This window comes from Cinclus cinclus, chromosome 8 (genome assembly GCF_963662255.1).
Source record: "Cinclus cinclus chromosome 8, bCinCin1.1, whole genome shotgun sequence".
Classification (NCBI taxonomy): Eukaryota; Metazoa; Chordata; class Aves; order Passeriformes; family Cinclidae; genus Cinclus; species Cinclus cinclus.
In genome coordinates, this window is record NC_085053.1 from 374,730 (window position 1) to 394,277 (window position 19,548).

At 55.1% G+C, this 19,548-nt stretch overlaps 1 protein-coding gene across 2 annotated transcripts; it reads right to left on the reverse strand.

Annotated features, from left to right (window-relative positions):
• Positions 1-12,309: 12,309 nt before the first annotated feature.
• HSD17B7 (hydroxysteroid 17-beta dehydrogenase 7) lies at positions 12,310-18,491 on the reverse strand. 2 transcript variants are annotated; one of them, XM_062497094.1, is made up of 9 exons: positions 18,457-18,491; positions 18,120-18,323; positions 17,948-18,040; positions 16,995-17,109; positions 16,333-16,527; positions 15,364-15,468; positions 14,302-14,358; positions 13,664-13,762; positions 12,310-13,255 (listed from the first exon to the last, which is right to left on the reverse strand). In XM_062497094.1, exons 1-9 carry the CDS (start codon positions 18,489-18,491, stop codon positions 13,160-13,162), a joined length of 999 nt encoding a protein of 332 aa, XP_062353078.1. In that variant the 3' UTR covers positions 12,310-13,159. The 2 variants fall into 2 exon arrangements, with proteins under 2 accessions (XP_062353078.1, XP_062353079.1); XM_062497095.1 differs by lacking the exon at positions 17,948-18,040.
• Between the last annotated feature and the right edge of the window lie 1,057 nt (positions 18,492-19,548).

Sequence of the window (19,548 nt, forward strand, 5' to 3'; positions counted from 1 at the left end):
GTCCTTTCGCCTTCCCGGCGAGACGAGCCCCGGGCGGGGCCGAGCCCCGGGTCCTTCCCACCTGTCCGGGGACTCCCAGAGCCGCAGCTCGCTGCTCGGGCTCCTCGGGGTACTCCGGCATCGCCCGCCCAGAGCAGGCAGGGGAGTCTCTGGACGCGGGACTGCTCTGGGGAGCCGCCACCACCTCCCCAAAGGGCGAACCTGAACATCCCCGCTGCCGTGTGCCAGGCAGGTGGGGCGGGCAGAGAGCCGTCCTTAGGCCTGTCTGGCTCATTTTCCAGCTGAAGGAACAGCCTGGCTCTGGCCCTCTATCCTTTGGGTGGCAGGGTGTGGTCCCGTGGTAAGGCACGGCTCTCAGCCTCAACTGGGGTCATGCAAGCTGCGTGTTCCAAGACAGGCTCCCAGCCATGAGTGCAGACCTCTGTGTGCTCACTGGAATTCGGCTGAGGCCGTCGGGAAGCTTCTGCACTCTGGCAGTCCTGCATCTTTATGACCTCCTGCCAAACGGAAATGTTCTGGACACACTGTTCTCAGGGAGAGCACAGGCACAGTGTCTGCTGCTGCAGAGGTGTCTGCATTGCCCTGACCATGGCTGGGCCCCACTGGCACATAGGGAAACCTGAGGTGCCCTTATAAACACATCAGAGCAGGCCAGCACCATGTGCCAGTTATGGCACAGACTCACATTTTCCTCAAAATGTGCCCCTGGGCCACAGACAGAAGTCACACACACAGCAAGTGGCACAAGAGGCCACCTAAGATCCTGCTGAAGCAGCGCTGTGCACAAGCCAAGCACCCCAGGTTCCCAATGCACACATGTCCCAAAACCACCCCAAATGTGGTGCCTGCAGTCCCGGGACCGGCACCCTCCTTAGAGAAGCTCCAGCTCCTCCATCCCATCACTGTGTCCTATCGCTGTGGTCACTCACAGGGATGGAGCTGCCAGACACAAAGAAAACATCTTGTATGGGAGAGGAAGTGCCTGTGGTACAGGGATGGCAAAGATGCTGACCTCAGGATCTGTGTGGGATCGCACTGTACCTCCCTCTTCTCTGGCCTCCCAAGGAAAGGAAGCCTGTGGGGAAGGGAGCAGGGCCCTGCGGGTCCTGCAGCAGGGCTGAGCACAGCAGAGCAGGAGGGGAAGCAACCAGGGAGGCTGGGAGGAGGAGGAGGACAGCCAGCCTTTGGCGACTGGAGAGCAGTGGAAGGCAAAGGCATCTCTAAAAGCCTCCCCTCACCAGCCTCTTTCAAGGATAATCGGGCCCTTGAGCACAGGCTCCTTCCCTTCTGTTTCCATGGCTCAACTTCCCTGAGGGCAGCTGCCCCCATCTGTCAGCACAGTTGTCCTAAGGCTGCCAGGCCAGCGCTTCTGGAGTCCCCAGTCCATGCCCAGCTGGCCCAGAGAACCCTTGCAGTCATGGTGAGACCAGAGAGCTGCCACAGCAAACAGCACCTGAAACCGTGGAGGCTTTTTCCTAATTATCAAAGGCTGGAAAAACACAAGGAAAACAAATCAAGCGTGGCATCTCAAAACTCAAAGGAAGGATTTCATATGTTACTGACATCCCTTGCTGATTTCTTTCTCAGGGGAAAGAAAGCATTTCTGGTGGTATCTAGTCTGGGTTAAAGATGGGTTTAAGCCTGTCCTTTGGGGTCAAGAAGATAAAGCAACAGGAAATTTGGGTTCAGAGCAGTCATCTCTAGAGTCTGAACATTCCTCCTTCAAAAAAAAAAAAAAAAAATCCACAGATTGAGGCAGACAGCAGAGCAAGAAGGTGTGGTTCTGGCTTTTCTGTCTTGATGATGGAGACTGGCCCAAACTTTGATCAGAGCAGGAGGCCCCAGTGTCCCCATACATGACCCCATTCTGTGTTACTGGGCTTGAGCAAAGCCAGGGCTGCCCAACGATGTAGGGAGACAGTGCTTTCCAGAGTGCAACAAGAAAAAACACCTCCGGGTCTGGGTAAAAAGGAATTTAGCAGTTTCAAGACAGATGCTCTGAGCCGGACCAGCGGGATGCTCGGGGCCGGACCAGCGGGATGCTCTGAGCCGGACCAGCGGGATGCTCGGGGCCGGACCAGCGGGATGCTCGGGGCCGGACCAGCGGGATGCTCTGAGCCGGACCAGCGGGATGCTGGGAGCCGGACCAGCGGGATGCTCTGAGCCGGACCAGCGGGATGCTCTGAGCCGGACCAGCGGGATGCTGGGAGCCGGACCAGCGGGATGCTCTGAGCCGGACCAGCGGGATGCTCTGAGCCGGACCAGCGGGATGCTCTGAGCCGGACCAGCGGGATGCTGGGAGCCGGACCAGCGGGATGCTGGGAGCCGGACCAGCGGGATGCTCGGGGCCGGACCAGCGGGATGCTCTGAGCCGGACCAGCGGGATGCTCGGGGCCGGACCAGCGGGATGCTCTGAGCCGGACCAGCGGGATGCTCGGGGCCTGACCAGCGGGATGCTCGGGGCCGGACCAGCGGGATGCTCGGGGCCGGACCAGCGGGATGCTCGGGGCCGGACTAGCGGGATGCTCTGAGCCGGACCAGCGGGATGCTGGGAGCCGGACCAGCGGGATGCTCTGAGCCGGACCAGCGGGATGCTCGGAGCCGGACCAGCGGGATGCTCGGGGCCGGACCAGCGGGATGCTCTGAGCCGGACCAGCGGGATGCTCGGGGCCGGACCAGCGGGATGCTCTGAGCCGGACCAGCGGGATGCTCGGGGCCGGACCAGCGGGATGCTCTGAGCCGGACCAGCGGGATGCTGGGAGCCGGACCAGCGGGATGCTCTGAGCCGGACCAGCGGGATGCTCGGGGCCGGACCAGCGGGATGCTGGGAGCCGGACCAGCGGGATGCTCGGGGCCGGACCAGCGGGATGCTCGGGGCTCGGCCGGTCCGTGCGGGCCGGTCCTGCTGCGAGGGCGCAGCTCCCCCGCGCGGCACCGCTCGGCCCGGACACCCGGGCGCTCGGGGCTTCAGCTCCTCGCAGCTCCTGGAGATTTAAACGCTTCCTGCCGGGGCCAGAGAGCACTCCAGGGTCTCTGCTGTTGCCGGGCACCCCCGCATTGGATGCAGTGCTCCAGGTGTGGCCGCGCAGCGCTGAGCAGAGGGGAGGGATCCTCCCTGATCCTGCTATCAGCCCTCAGCTAACGCATCCAGGACACCATCTGCCTTCTTCCCTGCCAAGGTGTGTTCCTGGCTCCTGTCCAGCCTGTTCCCTACCAGCACCCTCAGGGCTTTCTCTGCCAAGCAGCTTTCCAGCTGGGTGGCCCAGCACATGCTGGTGTGGGGGCTATTCCTGCCCCTGTGTCGGGCTACGTGAGGTCCCTGGCACCCCATTTCCCCAGCCTGTCTCTGCAGGGCAGAACAAACCTCCAACTTGTCAGGCACCCCTGCCAGTGCAAAAGGACACACATCAGGTAATTTAGGGTCAAAAGCTGAAAGATCCCTGTGGCATCACATAGATAGGACACATCGTCTTCCTTCTTATCTGGCCCAGAGGTGGGTAAGGTGAGCCGCAGACTATGATCTGTCCTTGCATGCTCGTGGTATGTGCTGGAGCTCCTCCCAGAATCTCCCTGTGGCCTCAGCTCATGTGGCTTTTGGTCTCATGGCCTTGGGCGTCAGCTCCACATCCTGCTGGAAGAGCCCAAAGCCTCAGGAGGTGTTTGCACTCCCACACTGCATCCTACGAGGCACTATGCCTTCCAGAGGCCACAGACACAGAGGGGCTGGTGGAATGTGTCAGATATGTCACCCTGTTCCTGGGCTGCCAGCAGCAGCCAGGGCTTCTGAAGGCAGCACCTCTGCAGCTGCCAGGGGCTGCCAGGGAGATGGGCAATGGGTGTGAGGTGAGAGGTGCTGCCACTCACCTGGCACAACATGTGGCTGGGATGGCAGGAGGCCACACAGCCTGCCAGGGGCCACAACAATCACTGGCAGCCTCGTGCAACAGCCCCACTAGGCAGGTTTGCTGCAGGTGCCCAGGGTGAGGGAAGCTCCCTCCTACGTCCATCCGCTGGAGGAGGAAATACATCCCATGGGGTGAATTAACAGGCAGGAAAACTCATGATGTGACCCTGAGCTGCATAGCAATTTGAGAGGCTTCCCCACTGACCTCAGCAGTGAGATTTTTGTTGACGTCTGTGAGTCAAATGACACCTGGGTGAGCAGGCACATGCTCTGGACATCATTCCAAGGCTGTCCATGGAGCAGGAGGCACCACTGCCCCCAAAAAAACCAAAATAGAACAAAAAATGTATTTTAAAATATGTCCTGAAACCAGTAAGAATAGAACTTTCCAAGAAGGGTTTTTGAGACCAGGAGCAGGCCAGGTGAGTTGCACTGTGTCAGGTGGGTTAGCTGGCTGGGAGGGGGCCCAGGCTTCCTAGACAGGTCTGTTCCACCTGTCAGAGCTCATGAGAGCAGCTTAAAGCTGGGGTTAGGAGAACTTGCACTAAGCTGAGCTGGGCAGGCACTGATTACAAAACTCAGGACAGGTTACTGCAGTATGAGGAAAGTGGGATTTCATACAAATTCTGCCTTATCATGATATTATGCTGAAATTCCTGGCTTCCTGTTCCTATTCACCAAACAGTGGCAGAAGCTGGGACCTGACATTTTCCCACCAGTGTCAGAGACTTTTGGGATTCACCTGGGCTTTCCTACGCATCAAGTGATTCTGTCCTGTGCTGGCACTGGTACCTAGGGGGCAGCACGGAAACTGCTGCCCCATGGCTACCCCATGCATGGCAGAGGCAGGAAGATAGATCTGCCTATCAGTCCTGGTTTGAACAGCACAGAAGGTGTCAAATCCAGTGGGCAAATACAAGGCTGTGTCCATACCTCTGACCCCTAACTCACAGCCAGCCCCTTCAGGGATGCAGCTGCTCCATCCAGCCTCCCTGAGATGCCAGCTGATTGTAGCCATCCCCACTCCACACTGTAATTAACCTGGCCCCTGTGATCAAGGTGAGGTGCTGCCTTGCTGTGTTTCAAAATACAAATCTCCTTGAGCACGCACATCCCATCCCATCCCATCCCATCCCATCCCATCCCATCCCATCCCATCCCATCCCATCCGGCACGTGCCCTCTCTGCTGCATGGGGCTGTCCCTGGGAAGGTTGTGAGGACACGTAGCCAACATCAGTGCTCTGCCTCCCAGCACACTTCCAGCACACCCCCACACTGCCAGGCTGCTCAGGACCTCACACAGCCACCAAAAGCAGCACCTCCTGTGACCAATTTTCAGCACAAAAATAGTGGTTTTAGACAAAAGTCCTGCTTTACCATGCTGGTGCAGAAGGACAGAAATCTCTCTGTGCAGCCTTGGCTGGAGCACCCTGCCCTGCCCACACACTTTCCCCCTCTTCTGGAGCCCCTCCATGCTCCCCTGTCTCCTTGCTGGCCTCAGAGCAGCCCTGCCAACACAGGCCAGGGGATAGAAGGGCCCTCAAGGGAGAGCAGGGGCTTGTGGTAGCCATGGAACTGCTCAGGGACAAAGCAAAGGAGCAAAACCTTCTGTTTCAGTGTCTCAGACAGAAAACCCCATTAGACGTTTCTGGGGAAACCTCCAGCTTGGACAGAAGTGAGGCTCTGAGGACTGCTTGGCTTCAGCTCTTTTGGCTCCAGGGAAACCAGCCTGGCTGACCCACATGGCTCCCAGATGTGCTGGCACCCACCTTGGGGTGCCCCCCTTGTCATCACCCTGCTCTGCTCTCTCCTGAGCTGAGCCATGGCCCTGAGAGGTCAGGGGGCTGTGCAGGGAGACCCTGCAGAGCCTGCTGGAGGTCCACATTCAGCACTACTGGCAAAGAGAGCATGGGCCAGGTTCAGGACAGCCTGTCCTGCTCCAAGCAGTGCCTTTGAGGTGTCCAGGCCACCGTGGTTGGACCCAGAGCACGCAGAGCACTGCTGTGATAAACACCAGGAAAGCTGACCCTGACCTTTGTCCTGCAGCAATCAATCACTGATGAGCACTTCACTGAGGGATGCATGGGCAGGGGAAAAGGTGGAGAGAAACCAGGGATTAGCAAGGGCTGATGAAAACATGAGCCCTCTCTGAGAGCAGCCAGTGTCACAATATTGACAGGTCCTTGGGGAATGGAAGCATCAGCCTGAGCAGCAGCATTCAGGGAAGGTGATTGATCCAGTGGGATGTGCTGGGACAGGTTTCTCCAGCAGTCACCACATACCAGCAGCACCTGCCACTGAGATGCCCTGGGCAGCACATCCGGAGGTGGCACCGGTGCCAGCGCCACCAAACCTCCCCAGTGTCGCCTGGGGGTCCTGCTCATGTCCAAAGGAGGGTGAAGGGCCTGGAGGTGAAGTCATGCGAGGAGGCTTGATCAGAGAGGAGGCTGAGGGGAGACCTCCCAGCAGCCCACAGATTCCTCAGGGAAGCAGAAGGGCAGGCACCAACCTCTTCTGTCTGGTGACCAGCAACAGAATACAAGGGAACAGCAGGAAGCTGTGCCCAAAAAGGTTCTTCACACAGAGAAAGGCTGGGCATTGGAACAGGCTCTGCAGGGAAGTAGCCATGCCTGCCAGGGTTTCACAAGTGTTTGGACAGTGCAACAATGCTCTCAGGCACATGGTGTGATTCTGCAGGGCCAGGAGTGGTGCTCTGATGATCCTTGTGCATCTCCTCCAACTCAGTGATTCTAAGGAACCTGTTCCAACATGCTCTCTGTTTGCCCCAGGATACCAACAGCAGATCACTCTGTTGGACAGGGGCAGTGCCCACACCTCACTGAAGGTCCTGTGGGCTTTTGGGGACCCAGGAGGTGTTTGAGACACCTTCATACCACCAGCTTCTACCCCCACCTCCTCCATGCTCCCCCTTCTCCCCTGTATCCTTGCCAGCTCTGTGGCCCAGCAGTGCTGTCCTTGAGTTTGGGGAAGGAAATGAGAGCAGAAGCTGGACCCAGCTCCCAAAGTGCCCAGAGAATGAGGAGAAACATTTCCTGCAGCAATGTCCTGCCCTCATTGTCCCTCCTCATTAGACACCATGCCTGCCACCCAGGAGCAGCAGAAGGGCTTTGCTGATGCTGGACATGCCAAGGGCCATCACACATGGGCGGCAGGAAGCCACTCGTGCCTGCAAGGCTGAGGTGCCTGCACCTGGCCAGAGTTCCCTGCTGGGCTGTGCTGCTGCTGCCTGACTCACTGGCCCCATACCTGCCTTTTGGAGAGGCAGAGGCCCAGTCCCAACAGGATTTCTAATCCTCCTGCATGTGGCAGAGAGTGGCCCAAAGCCCCTTTGTGGGACTAGGGATGTGCCAGGGCACCCACCCCAGGCAGAGCAGGGAGCTTCATCATGGATGTCCTCATAGCTGAGCACTCAAGAGCTACACCAACCCCACACACCATCCCTCTTGGGAGTCAGCTCACCCTACAGCAGATGTTTGGGTAAGGGGATGAACCGCCTCACTCAGGTGCCCAAGGCCAGCACATGGACACAGAACCCTCACAGCTCAGGGCACGAGAGGAGAACAGAATGACCAGCACCATGTGGGCCTGCAGGAAACCCAAAGATGGATCATTAATGCTTTGCCTATTCCTGCTCCAGGAGGGACATTCTCGGACATACAGAGACCTCCAAAGCCCAAGGCACCGCAGGCTGTAACAAACCCCTGCAAGTGTGACACCGGGGCCATGCCCAGGCTGCCAACTGCTCCTGCCATTCCAATTCTCTGACCTTGTTCCAGTGTTCCCAGCCCAAACACGAGGCACGGTGCCTGCTGTGGGCTCCTCCCCCTGACTTCATTGGCCTTGACCTGTGGCACTGCCTGGCATCGAGCACATACCCAGAGGAGGAACCATCCTCACATCCTCAGAGCTGGCCTCCCACCCTCCTGTTCCCCAGCACTTCTTCCATCACATGCACCTGAGTTGTGCCTCCCACAGCATTCATTCTGCCAGCTTCTTACCACACAGCCCAGATCCGGCTGACAGCACATCCCTCTCCAGACAAAAATGCCCATCATGAGCTGGGCACAGCAGGAAGAGCCTGAGTCAGCCCAAGAGCTGCCCAAAGCCAAGGAAGCCATGACCTGCTCCGAGGTATCCAAGGAATTCAAGGCAGGGATGCTTTGCAGCTCTCCTGAGCCCCGAGCTGTGGCAGCTGCTGCCAGGCAGAGTGTGGGTAGGTAGAGTGAGGATCTGCTCTGCTCTGCTCTGCTCTGAGTGGTGTCAGTGCATTTTGAGGCCGTCAGTAAACCCGTGGCACCTGGAGGCCGTGCACACACATCCCAGGGCTCCACAGCAGCATCCCCCCAGCCTTCCCCACTGCTGTTTGGAAGGGACTTACCCAAACCATCGCAGCCAGTTTGGCTTTTCTGGCTCACCAAGAATGAGGCACCTTCTGCTCGGGTGACAAAGACACCAAATATTGCTGCACCTGCCCTGTGCTACCCAGAGGGGAGCCAGCCACGGTGACTCATGGAGCTTCTGAGGGACACAGCTCCCACTGAGCTAGACTGAGCTGACCAAAGTTTCTGCTGAGACAGACAGAAACACAGAGAAGGCCAAGCCTGGAACTGTGCCTCACGGTACACCATCTTTGTCTTCAGTACGTTCTCCTGCACCAGAGAGGGTCGTACACATGTGCTCAGCATCCTTGCACATGCCTTGCACAGCCCTGTGGTACCCTGTCTGTTTGCTGTGCTGGAGGCAGCTTGAAGGGGGAAATGAATGCACAACAAGCAGACCAGCTGCTCAGCCTTCAAGATGAATGTCGCCTGCCTGCCAGCACTTTGGTTTGATACAAACCCTTGCATCTGCAGAGGGGTTCTGGCAGGGCAGTTTTTCCAAGCTGCTCTCACTGAGCACTGGTGCCAAAAATGTTAATTACAGCATCTCAATTACAGCCTCTCCAAGCTCTGCTTGTCCACAGGAACATTGACTGATGAGCTTAGCAAGGAATTTACCACTCCTACTGATTCTTCTCACAAGTTGTTCCTGAACTCATCCACCACTTCCCTTTTTGATTTGTCCTCTGAGCACAGCTCCATTTTCCAAAGCAGCGCTGACAATCTCCCCGACCCTGGTGGCAGTCTTGGCTCTACAGTTTGCCCATTCTCAGCAAAACCCACACAGATCCAGGTCCCTCTTGGCTCTTCCTTGCCAGCCAGCCAGGTCATGCTGCTGCAACCCTCTCATAGGGGTTTCTGCTCCCTGTTTCTCATCCAGCTCTTCAGAGCTGTCTCTCCTCTCCCCACTCTGGGCAGCTCCCCTCCAAGACTTTCAACATCTAAGCTGCCATCCACTAAGCCTGGATCTTTCCAAACAAGCTGACTGTGTTACAACCACCCATTTACAGGGACATGCCAGTCCTTGTTGCTCTCTTCCATCCCATTCCCTTTCCTTCCTGGAGAGGCAAAGGTCATCGCATCTCAGTTCTGACAGGCCGATCTCAAGCTTTCTCCTCCCTTGGCTTGGCCAGGACTCAGGTCCCACCCACCCTCCTGTTATCCATGCCCTACATAGCTGAAAGCCAGTTGAGCTGAAAAGCAAAACTCAGGCTGTATTTGGAGCAAGGCAATGTGTTTGCTCACAAAGGCAGAAAACCAGTGACTCAGGATGAGGCATGGCCATGAGATATCAGATCACACAACCAGCTGATTGTGTAGGGTTCCAAAGAGCAACCACAGTGAGTTTTCACACTCAAGACCTGCCCTGGAGATTCTCTGTAAAGCTCACATCCAAGGATCACACAGAGCAAGCTCCTGTGTTAGCAGTGCTTCACGGCTGCCGCTTCCAGCTCTTCCCTATCCCAGCTGGGATTTCTCTACTGGTGGACCTGTTTTCACTGCACTGAAATGAAAATCCAGCTGAAAGGGATGAAGCTCCACGTTCAGGTGTCTGCTAGCCAGGAGCAGGGCATGAGGGGCCATCCTTCCCTGTAGGCCAGCACATTCCAGCACTGGCCAGCTCTTCTACAGCCAGGGTGCTGGGCAGCCAAACCTTGAGAGCAGCCACCCCTTGCCCTTTGGGCAGTCCCTGTTTCAAGGATCCAGGCCCTACCTATGATTTCAGGACAAAAGAAAATGTGGGAGATGTTTATGGTTCCCATCCCTTGGCTGCAAAGACATCCTGCTCCTCAAGTGGAGGAGAGGGACAGAAAGTGAGGTTGAGCATAGCCAAGTGTTTTTCTACAGAAAGGCATGGAAAATAATGCCTGGGGTCACAAAAGCAGGCAGGAACCCCTGTGGAGAAGCAGGGACTTGTGACAAGTGCCACAGAACTGTGGAGCACCTCCTCCCACTGAAGAGTGCCCCTCTGGAGACACCTGGGATGGCTTCCAGCTCCCTTCAGCACCAAATTTGGGGCACATCCCATGTGTACCCCATCTTTTCATGTCATTCCACTCTCAGGGCCTCAGACTGTGCTTCAGCACCTTCTGTTCCTTCCCTGTCACTGAACAGGCAGCTGAGCTCCAGGTTTCCAGAAGCCACTTTGCACCAACACCAAGCACAGCCATGAGCTGCAGGGATCCCTCACAACTCCTGAATCCCACACGTGCACCTCCCAGGATGGAACAACATCCCACTGCACCAAGTGCCACCACAGCAACTGAGAGGAAGCTCAACCACACAGCAGGCTGAGCTCAGAGCAGGACAGAAAAACAGATCTTCTCGAACCCTGAGCTACAAATCCTCAAGGAAGAGCTACAGAGAGCTTTTAACATGAAGCAGAAATGAGTTCACAGCTTTATTGACACCACTGTCATGGATGAAATCTGGTCACACATCCTCTCCCCTCATCAGCTACTGCATTTGTCCCATCCCATCCCCACTTCTCCTGTAAAATATCCAACTTCATCCTATAGGCACACTTGAGATAAAACCTAAAACATTGTCATCAACATCTGTCCATCATAGAAATTTCCCCCTTTTTTTTTTCCAAGCTTTAAGGAAAAAACCCAACAGAACCACCAAACCTATATATCAGAAAACATTTAGTTTTCTAAAGTTTGCTAGATCATTCAAAGTTATATCTTCTAGGTTCTCCAGACCTCACTACATTGAAATGTTAAGGCTGGCAGAGCTGCAGTCCCAGATGGCACAGGGAAGTCTGGAATAAGAGCCCTGACCCTCCCATTTCCCACTAAGCTGCACTCAGCTCAGTAGCATTGTGTCAGACTGTGCTTTGAGTAATACTTGCTATTTCATTTATCTCAGCCCAGACAGAGAATGGGTCAGGGATAACAAATGACTGATGCCTCTGCATTTGGGGTAGGTGGGGAATCCTCAGGGTAGAGGTGGTGAGTGTTACCTACTACCACCCAGGGCAGTACAGCAAAGCTAAACTCATGTAAAACCCACCCAGGCAATGTGCTTCATCACTCTGCAGAGCAGAGCCAGGGATGCTGTACCTGGGTCAAATATCCCCAGCCACTGACTCTCCGTGCAAAGACGGGGAGGCACTCCACCAGAAACAGAGGGTTCTGGTCCCAGGGTGTTTTAGGACACAGCTGAACAAAGCCACAGAATCCAGATCTGTTGCTGGGACCGTTTTTATTACATTTCAACAAACATCCACAGAAGCACAGCCCAGTCTGTTCACAGCTCTGAGCAGCTACAGCTACAGCTGAGAGAAGCACCACCCTAAATGGCCAGCTCCTCATTCAGTTCTACTGCCAGGCCAAAATCCAGAACATTCCTACCCACACTTGTGCTGGTGGCTCAGGTCTTCCACAGGGCTGAGCTGGGAGGGTTTCCTCAGCCCTAACTTAAGACACCTCTGCTGTTGGTACCACACTGCTGGGCAGCTCCCTCTGCTCTGCCCAAAACCAGTGGAAGATGGGAAGAAGTTAAAAAACGAAAGCAAGACTCTTAAGTGTCCTTGCAAGCCTGGATCCTCCTGGCTGCCAGCTCTCCCAGACACCTGAACTCCCCCTCTTTGCGGGCACCCTGGGCATCAAGTGCAGCCTCCTCTGACCTCACCCGACCCTGCCAGCCCCAGGGAGCATTAAGCCAGTAATTATGTGACACAGCAGGGTGAGCAAGCACCAGGGACATCTCCCAAGAGCTTAAGGCTGGGAAATAGTCTCAGATTTTTCCACAGGTGCTCAGCACACAAAGCCACACCAAAGTCTTCAGAAATAACCCATGTCTTTCCTGAAATAAAGTAAGCCAAAAAGGTGGCTAGCAGCTCTTCTGTGGCAGAGAGGAGAGGCTCCACACTTCCCAGGTAGCAGGCTTATAGTACATGGCAATAAATTTAATTTCCTTCCAGCCCTCCAAGTCAAAAGTAGATGGGTATTGGAGTAAAAACACCACTGCATCACAGACAAGTGACTTTCAGTCATTTATTCATTACAGCACTCGAAGTTACTTGATGGTAGGTACTTGGTGAAGGTCCCCAGATAAATAACAGGAAGAATGGTTGGTACAGTACATTTATATAAAAATGAGTTAAATAGATAAAACAACGTGGTAACCTCTCACTCTTGCTCTAAACAGAGCAGACTGGCCCTCAGTCCAGGTTAACATCATCCTTTCCAGCCAATCATGGTTAAAACCCTCAAGAGCCCATACCCAGGGGACAGCAAGGCATCTGTTCTCACACTTGAGGCAGGCATGTGCATCTCAGGCAAGCTCTCCAGGAGCTTGGTTCTAGCTGCTGTGCAGACCCTGCCTGCCAGTAAGGCTCAATCTTGTAGAGCAGGTCTGCACAGCCAGCCCCAGCTTTGGTGAACAAATTTTAAGGGCAGCTCTGCTGAAGGTGAGCCTTCAAGTACATCAGGATCAGCCATAGGTGATGAGTTTGTGCCATCTACAAACATCAGCAGAGCCAGGATACAGGGCAGCACCCCAGACTGCTGCCAGATTGAAACCACAGGTTTTGTGACTGCTCCTGAACCATGCACAGCTCAGTCCTGCTTTTGCAAGACCCTCCTTTGCTTTAACTGTGTAAAGACAGACTCTGCCTACTCGAGGTCTCCAGTTTCATGCCAAAAGAAAAACCCCACAGCAAAAGGTATAAGTATTTCTCTTCAGTTTTCACACTTCCATTTTCAGGAACTGTTCACCTTCTGTCGAGAAGGAAGATTGTGTCTGAAGCCATGTGGCTGCACAACAGCTGGCAACAGAGGTAGCACCAGAATAAAGAAATCCCACGTTATTGATACAAGACTCTCACCCCACTGAGACTGGCTTTACTTAGTCTAAGAGATCATGGTATTTCTCTAGAGTCTGCTCCTCCAGCTCCAACAGCTTCTGGTAAAATTTCTCGGCAATTTCTTCATCCACATCCATCTGGAAGACAAGGAAACTGCCCTATGAGACCATCCCCTGGGTGCAGCCAGTGCAGACACCAAGGGCAGCTCTGGGGATAAGCAGGGTGCATTTCCAGAGCCTCCACCTTTACAAACAGCCAGCTGAAGACATCTGCCACAAGGGCATAAGCCAGAACACATTTTGGGGAAGCAACATTACACACTTAAACTGTTCTGATCATCACTTCTGTTATCTTCCAGACTCCAGCCTAAGCCAGGAGTTACTCTAGGAAGCACTGTAGATAACCCCACATCCCTTCCTCTACTTGGCATTCAACGAACATCTTCCTTCTGCTCCAGGTACAGGACACCCTAGGCACCAGCCCTCCCATGCAAAGTGGATGACAGACCCTCAGCCAAGTCCCCTGCAGCAGGAAGCCCCCTTTACCTTCCGAGGCTCCACATAGCATTTCCCCAGCCCAGAGGTACAGCTGTGGTATTTGACCAGAGAATCCAGGTACTCTGGCTTCTGTTTGAACAGCCACACCTGGGAAGAACAGCACAAAGATGTACAAGCCCAGCACACACTGTCCCACCAAAGCCTGTGGGCAAAGACCTGACTGCCAGGAGACGCAGAAGCAGACACCACAGGTGCTCCCACCTGTGAAGCAGGGGAAGCTGTGAAGTTCTGAGCTGGCTCCCTTGAGATGTGACCTACCTGAGCCAAGAGCAATGCAACTTTCTCCTAAAGCAGTTCAGCACGGTTAAACCTGCTCCCACTGTGGTGAGACAGGCTGTGCCCCCATCACTCACCTCCATTCCCTGTGCTGCACATCATTCCCTCTGGCCAGGATGTATTCCCAAAATCATTTATTTTACAGATACTGGCTGAAGGTCACAGAGCACCAAGTGGCAGATCAGCCCTGGGGACAGCTGGTCTCCCATTCTAACTGCTGTGTGCTATTTGGGGGTCAAACACAGCACCCACCCACCAGCCTTGCTGAGAGGCCCTTTGCTCAAGACACAAGACCCCAGAAGAATTACCCAGAAGGAAGGAATATTAAAATCAAGTTGTGAACCACTTACGTGAGCTTCTGCTCCATTATAGGGGGTCAGAGTATAAGTTTTGGCAACAAATCGGATCTGAGGGGGAAAAAAGGACATGGCAGAATCTGTACTGTGGCCCAAGGTTTGTTGGCAAGCCCTGAGCAGCTCAAACACTCCAGATAATCTACCAGAAATGCTTCTTAAACTGGTAACAGTGCACACTGACTACAGCATCCCTTTATCACCACAACTGCTTTCCGAAGCCCCCAGCAAGGCACCAAGTGTCACTCTGCACTCCCACATGGAGTCCACCCCAAGGCAGGAGCCACACACACCTCATAGGTGCCTCTGCTGGGAGGGTCTCAAGGGCAGGGATGGCAGGAGGCAGAGGGGATCTGCAGGACTGCCAGCTTTGAGGACAGCTGAGAAGGCATTGCCAGGAGAAATGTGATCCATCAGGATCCGCTGCTGCAACTGGGGCAGCTTAAGATGAAAAGCCACTCTTGCAGCAAGAGCATCAAGGCTCAGAGCAGGCAGCCCTCAGAGACAGAACTGTGGTGAACCGGCAAAGCTGGAGGCCAGAGGAAGAAAGACAAGGAAATTTTTGGGGAAGCACGGAGGGAGGCAACAGAGAGCAGGAGGCTTTGCTTTCCACAGAGTTGGAAAGTAATAAACAACACTGCCTTCTAGAGGAATGGAAAGAACAACACTGAAAAACAGGTTGTTCTAGAAAAGAACAGCATCTCAAAGCACAGGGGCTGCAGCCATATCCCAGCTCTGCTACCAGAAAGCTAATGGTGTTTCACAAGCCCAAGCAGAGCTGGCAAATCTTCCAAGGGGAGCCTTGACAAACACTGATGTGGCTGAAGGGCTGAACCCTGCCCCCCTGCAAAGAGCCCAGCAGCAAACCTCCCAACTCAGCTTGGAAACTGGGGCCCCAGGAGGAGAAAGGGAAGGTTTGTAGAGGGTGCAGCCTGCCCAGCCCAACAGAAGGAAGAAATCTATAGCAACACAGGCAGCAAGGAGCCACAAGTGTGCTGTACATCACTCAGAGTGAAGTGTGTCACAGTTCAAAACCAGCCAGGACATTTATCCACTCACCAACCACATGATGGGCATGAGCAGCTTCCACAGAAACACGGGCAAAATTCCATAGGTCATGTTGGACATGACGAGCCCAGGACAAACAACACTGGAATACAGACCCTGTAGAAAGAAACCATGTCAGGGTGAAATTGCACCACACTGAGAATGGGTCACGCTCCTTCCCTCCCTGTACTCCTCAGCAAGAGAGGGTGTGTACAGACAGTAATACTCCACTAAGTACCAGAGCAGACAGCAATTAGATGGAGTGATTTTTAAGAGGTCCAAATTGGAAATGTTTATGATAAATCCATGCCCATTCCAAACCCCCAGGGTAGAAAGTGCAGTCTCCTGGTGCAATCTCCATGCAGCTCAGCAGCAACAGCAGGTTACAGCCCACTCAGACCAAAGGCTACCTCTTCTTTAAGATATAAGAGCTCAGCCTTTTGGGACTAAACCATTTCATCTGAAAGTGTTTGAGAATGGCACAACTACTACTGCTGGACCAGGGCTGCAGCTGCCAAGAAAATCCATCACTCCCCCAGGACAGGGAAGGCAAGTTGCTTGTACAGCTCACTGTGACACACCTGAGTATCAGCACAGGGCCATCAGCAGAGCCTGCAGCTTGCAGGAAGCACTGCCAGACCAGTCGTGTGCTGACAGGCAGGGACACCAGAAAAAAGCAGAGCCTCTTTGCTCTTTAACATCAGTTCTCATCTAGAGAGAACTTGCAAGGTGAGAAATACTCCTGAAATCTACCGCTTTGGGAAGTTTTTCTGGTAAGAACTCCAGAACCTGGCAGTCTCTCTGGCAGATTCTCTACCCCCTACACCACCAGCTTAAGCTCAGCCATGTTTAGTTCTTACCTGTGCAGTAAGGAATGCACCAGATTGCTATGAGTGAACAAATGGAACAACAATGCCATGATAATTACAAACAGTAATTTAACAGTAATCAGTAGGTTTCTGCAGCAAACCCCATCATCACCTGGCCATTAAATTTCCTGTTCAGAACCACACTTGTCAGGTCAGTAGCATATTTGGAGGAACTGTATGATTCCTGCCCCTTGGCATGCTGATAGTCAGAGAGGCTGAAGGCAGACTCCCTGGCATTGCTGGAGGAGGTCCAGATGAGTCGGGAGGGCTTCTCATTACCACAGAGCAGAGACTGAAGCTGACGGACCTGGAAAAAGGGTTGTTAACTTACTTAACACAGCAGTTTCCCAGTCTCAGGGTATAACTTTACAGCACCTAAGGCTATGAGCTTCTCTCCGTGTTCTCAGCCAGCTTGTCCTAGAGTAGCCAAAAGCAGACACTGGTACAAGCAGCTGTCATTCTGCTGGACAGCTCAGCTGAGCACCTCAGAATTTAATACAGCCAAGCCTTAGTATTTACCCTGGATGGAGAACTACGTATGACTGACCTCTCTCTGCTGGCTCACTAGAGCAAGCTCAAAATTATATTAACTCTTGCAACAAAAGTCACAATTTAAACAAGTATCAAGGCCTTTTCCCTGTCATTCTTTATCTGCTGATAATCTGTTGCTACACCTCCATCAGCATCTGAACCTGTGAGATCTGTCCTGCCCAGACCCATCCCTACCCACACCAAACATCAGACTAAGGGTCCAGTCTTCACATGAGGCCTCACCAGCATGAAGTGTCCAAAGAGGTTGGTGGCAAACACCTCCTGAAGCCCATCTCCATTCAGCCTGTCCGTCTGGGTCATGATGCCCTCTGCAGTGGTCAGCATGTGGAGCAACTTCCTGGAAGCCAGGAACAGGAGTTAGTGAGGAATCCACCACTCCCCCACTTCCCCCACCAGTATGCCCCCACCTCGAAGGCTCTGCACAGCTTCACCTCCAAGGGCAATATCAAACCATGGAAAAAATAGATGGGAAAGCTCTACAGCGTATCCCAGGTCATTTATTTGCAAGTGCCTCAATACTGACTGGGCCAGAGAAGACTTGTCCCTTCCTTCACTTTCCCACAGTAAAAACATATCCTTCCTCATTTCACATTCAGATAACTTAATCCAGCTCCAGCATGGAACCAAGCCCTCAGACTATACCTAATGCAGGCAAGGAAACCAGTCTAGCACCAGTGCTCAGCACCCCAACAGCTCTGTTAGACTCAACACAAGTCTCTGTGCCCTCAGCTCAGCTTCCCCATGCTGCTCATCAAATAAACATGGCTCTTACTAATGCCATGAGCTTCACAAAATACTGCATCCCACAGCCATGAACAAAACCCTATAGTGGCATCACAGCAACAGCAAGGAGACCCAGACTTCAACACAGCCACATTTCTCCTGCAGTGGCAGGGCTGCAGGCTTTGGGTGACCTCCTGCCCTCTCCACGCACCCAGCAGGGCTCACACCTGGGATCAGGAGTGGCACTGGGCATCTTGGACCACCTCACACCTGGGATCAGGAGTAGCATTGGGTGCCTTGGACCACCCCAGCACAGCACCCAGGCGCCAAACCCACCCCACACAAGGGAGTGCATCCCACAGGGAATGGGAGATCAGCTCTCCAGCAATAGAGATAGCAGCCCCCCATGTGTCCCACAAGTAGAGTCAGGAACCCCCGGCATCATCTCCTACCTGGTGAGGAGTCCGTGCCACAGAGCCTTGAAGTTGACGTGCGGGTTGGGCATGATCCCGGCATTCAGGTACACGAAGTCCAGACGCTGAAACCTGCGTGGAGGAGAGCACAGGATCCGGGCTTGGAGGGGGTCGGGGGTGCCCGGTGTGTGATGGGGGACAGATCCCGTACCTGCAGCGGAGCTCCCGGGCGGCCCGCAGGATGGAGGCCAGGTTGCCCAGGTCCACCTCCACGGTGGACACCTGCGCGGCGGGGTGGGTGGCCAGGAGGAGGTCCCGCGTGGCCTCACTCTTCTGCTCGTTGCGGCAGGCAATGCAGAGATGGATGCGGCCATCCTCCTCCAGCAGCCGCTGGCACAGCGCCAACCCCACGCCGCTGCAACGGGACGGCGTCAGAGAGAGAGCCCGGGGAGACCTGGCCAGGCCAGGCCAGCCCGCCCTTCCCGGTGCCCGGCAGGGTGGGTGGGTGGGTAGGTCGGTCTGTCTGTCTGTCCGGCAGGGTCACTCACCCGCTTGCACCCGTTACCAGCACCACACGCTCCATCTCTACACGCGCCCCTGCGCCCCCACCGCCCCTATAAGCGCTGGGCGCGCTCGGCACCGCCCCTCCCGGTCCATCAGCCAATCGGAGCGAGGCAGGGGGGCGGGGCCCGAGCCGCCGGTGGCGTGATGATGAGCCGAGCGCGGGGGGCGGGGCCAGCGTGACGGCCCCCCGTGACCGCGCCCCGGATGGACACGCCCCGGCGTTGAGGCCACGCCTCCACCGTGTGACCGTGTCCACGTGACGTTTACCACGCCCATTCTGCGCAAGACCCGCCCATTCCGCACAGGGCCCGCCCCCTACGCGGGGAGCCTCGGGTGTCTCCGGTGTTCCTTTCCCTTTCCCCATCCCCATCCCCATCCCCTCCGTGGGGCACAGACCCCCTCCCTGCCGTCCCCTACGTGGGGCACAGCCCCCCCTCCCTGCCGTCCCCTACGTGGGGCACAGCCCACCATCCCTGCCCTCCCCTCTGCCGGACCCTCAGTGCTGCCCTGGCCCTGCTGCTGTACATGAAGGTCCGGATGTCCGTGGTGTCCTGACACGGCTGCTGAGCCTCAGAGCCTCTCTCCCAGCTCCTGGGATGCACTAGTGTGGGTCAGCCAGCTAGTCTCTCGCCCATCCTTGTTCCAGCTCTCAGGCTGTTCACCGTGCTCCCACACCACATCCCAGCACACAGTGCAGCTCCAGAGCCCCCCCAGCCCCTGGGGGAGATGAGCTGAGCTGCTGCAGAGGCACCACAAGGAAAGTAGGCAGCCAGACTCAATGTAGAGTGTCTCTTCAGCGGATTTGCCCCTACACACAGGTGCATCTACTGAATATACACATGCCTTAGCCACGGGGTACTGGAAACTGTGCTGAACTAATGTGTACAAAAGTGGGGAGGGGTCCCTGGACACCCTGAGTATACAGTTCCTCCTGTCCAGCCGCAGGAGGGTCCGAGCTTGGGGCCTGGTGGGTTTAACCTGCCAGAGCACATGGCTTTGGCACCTGCCCAGCTCGCTCAGGATGCTGCCAGCTCTGGGAGGACGTACGGGGGCCAGATGCTGTGGGATGCCTGCCG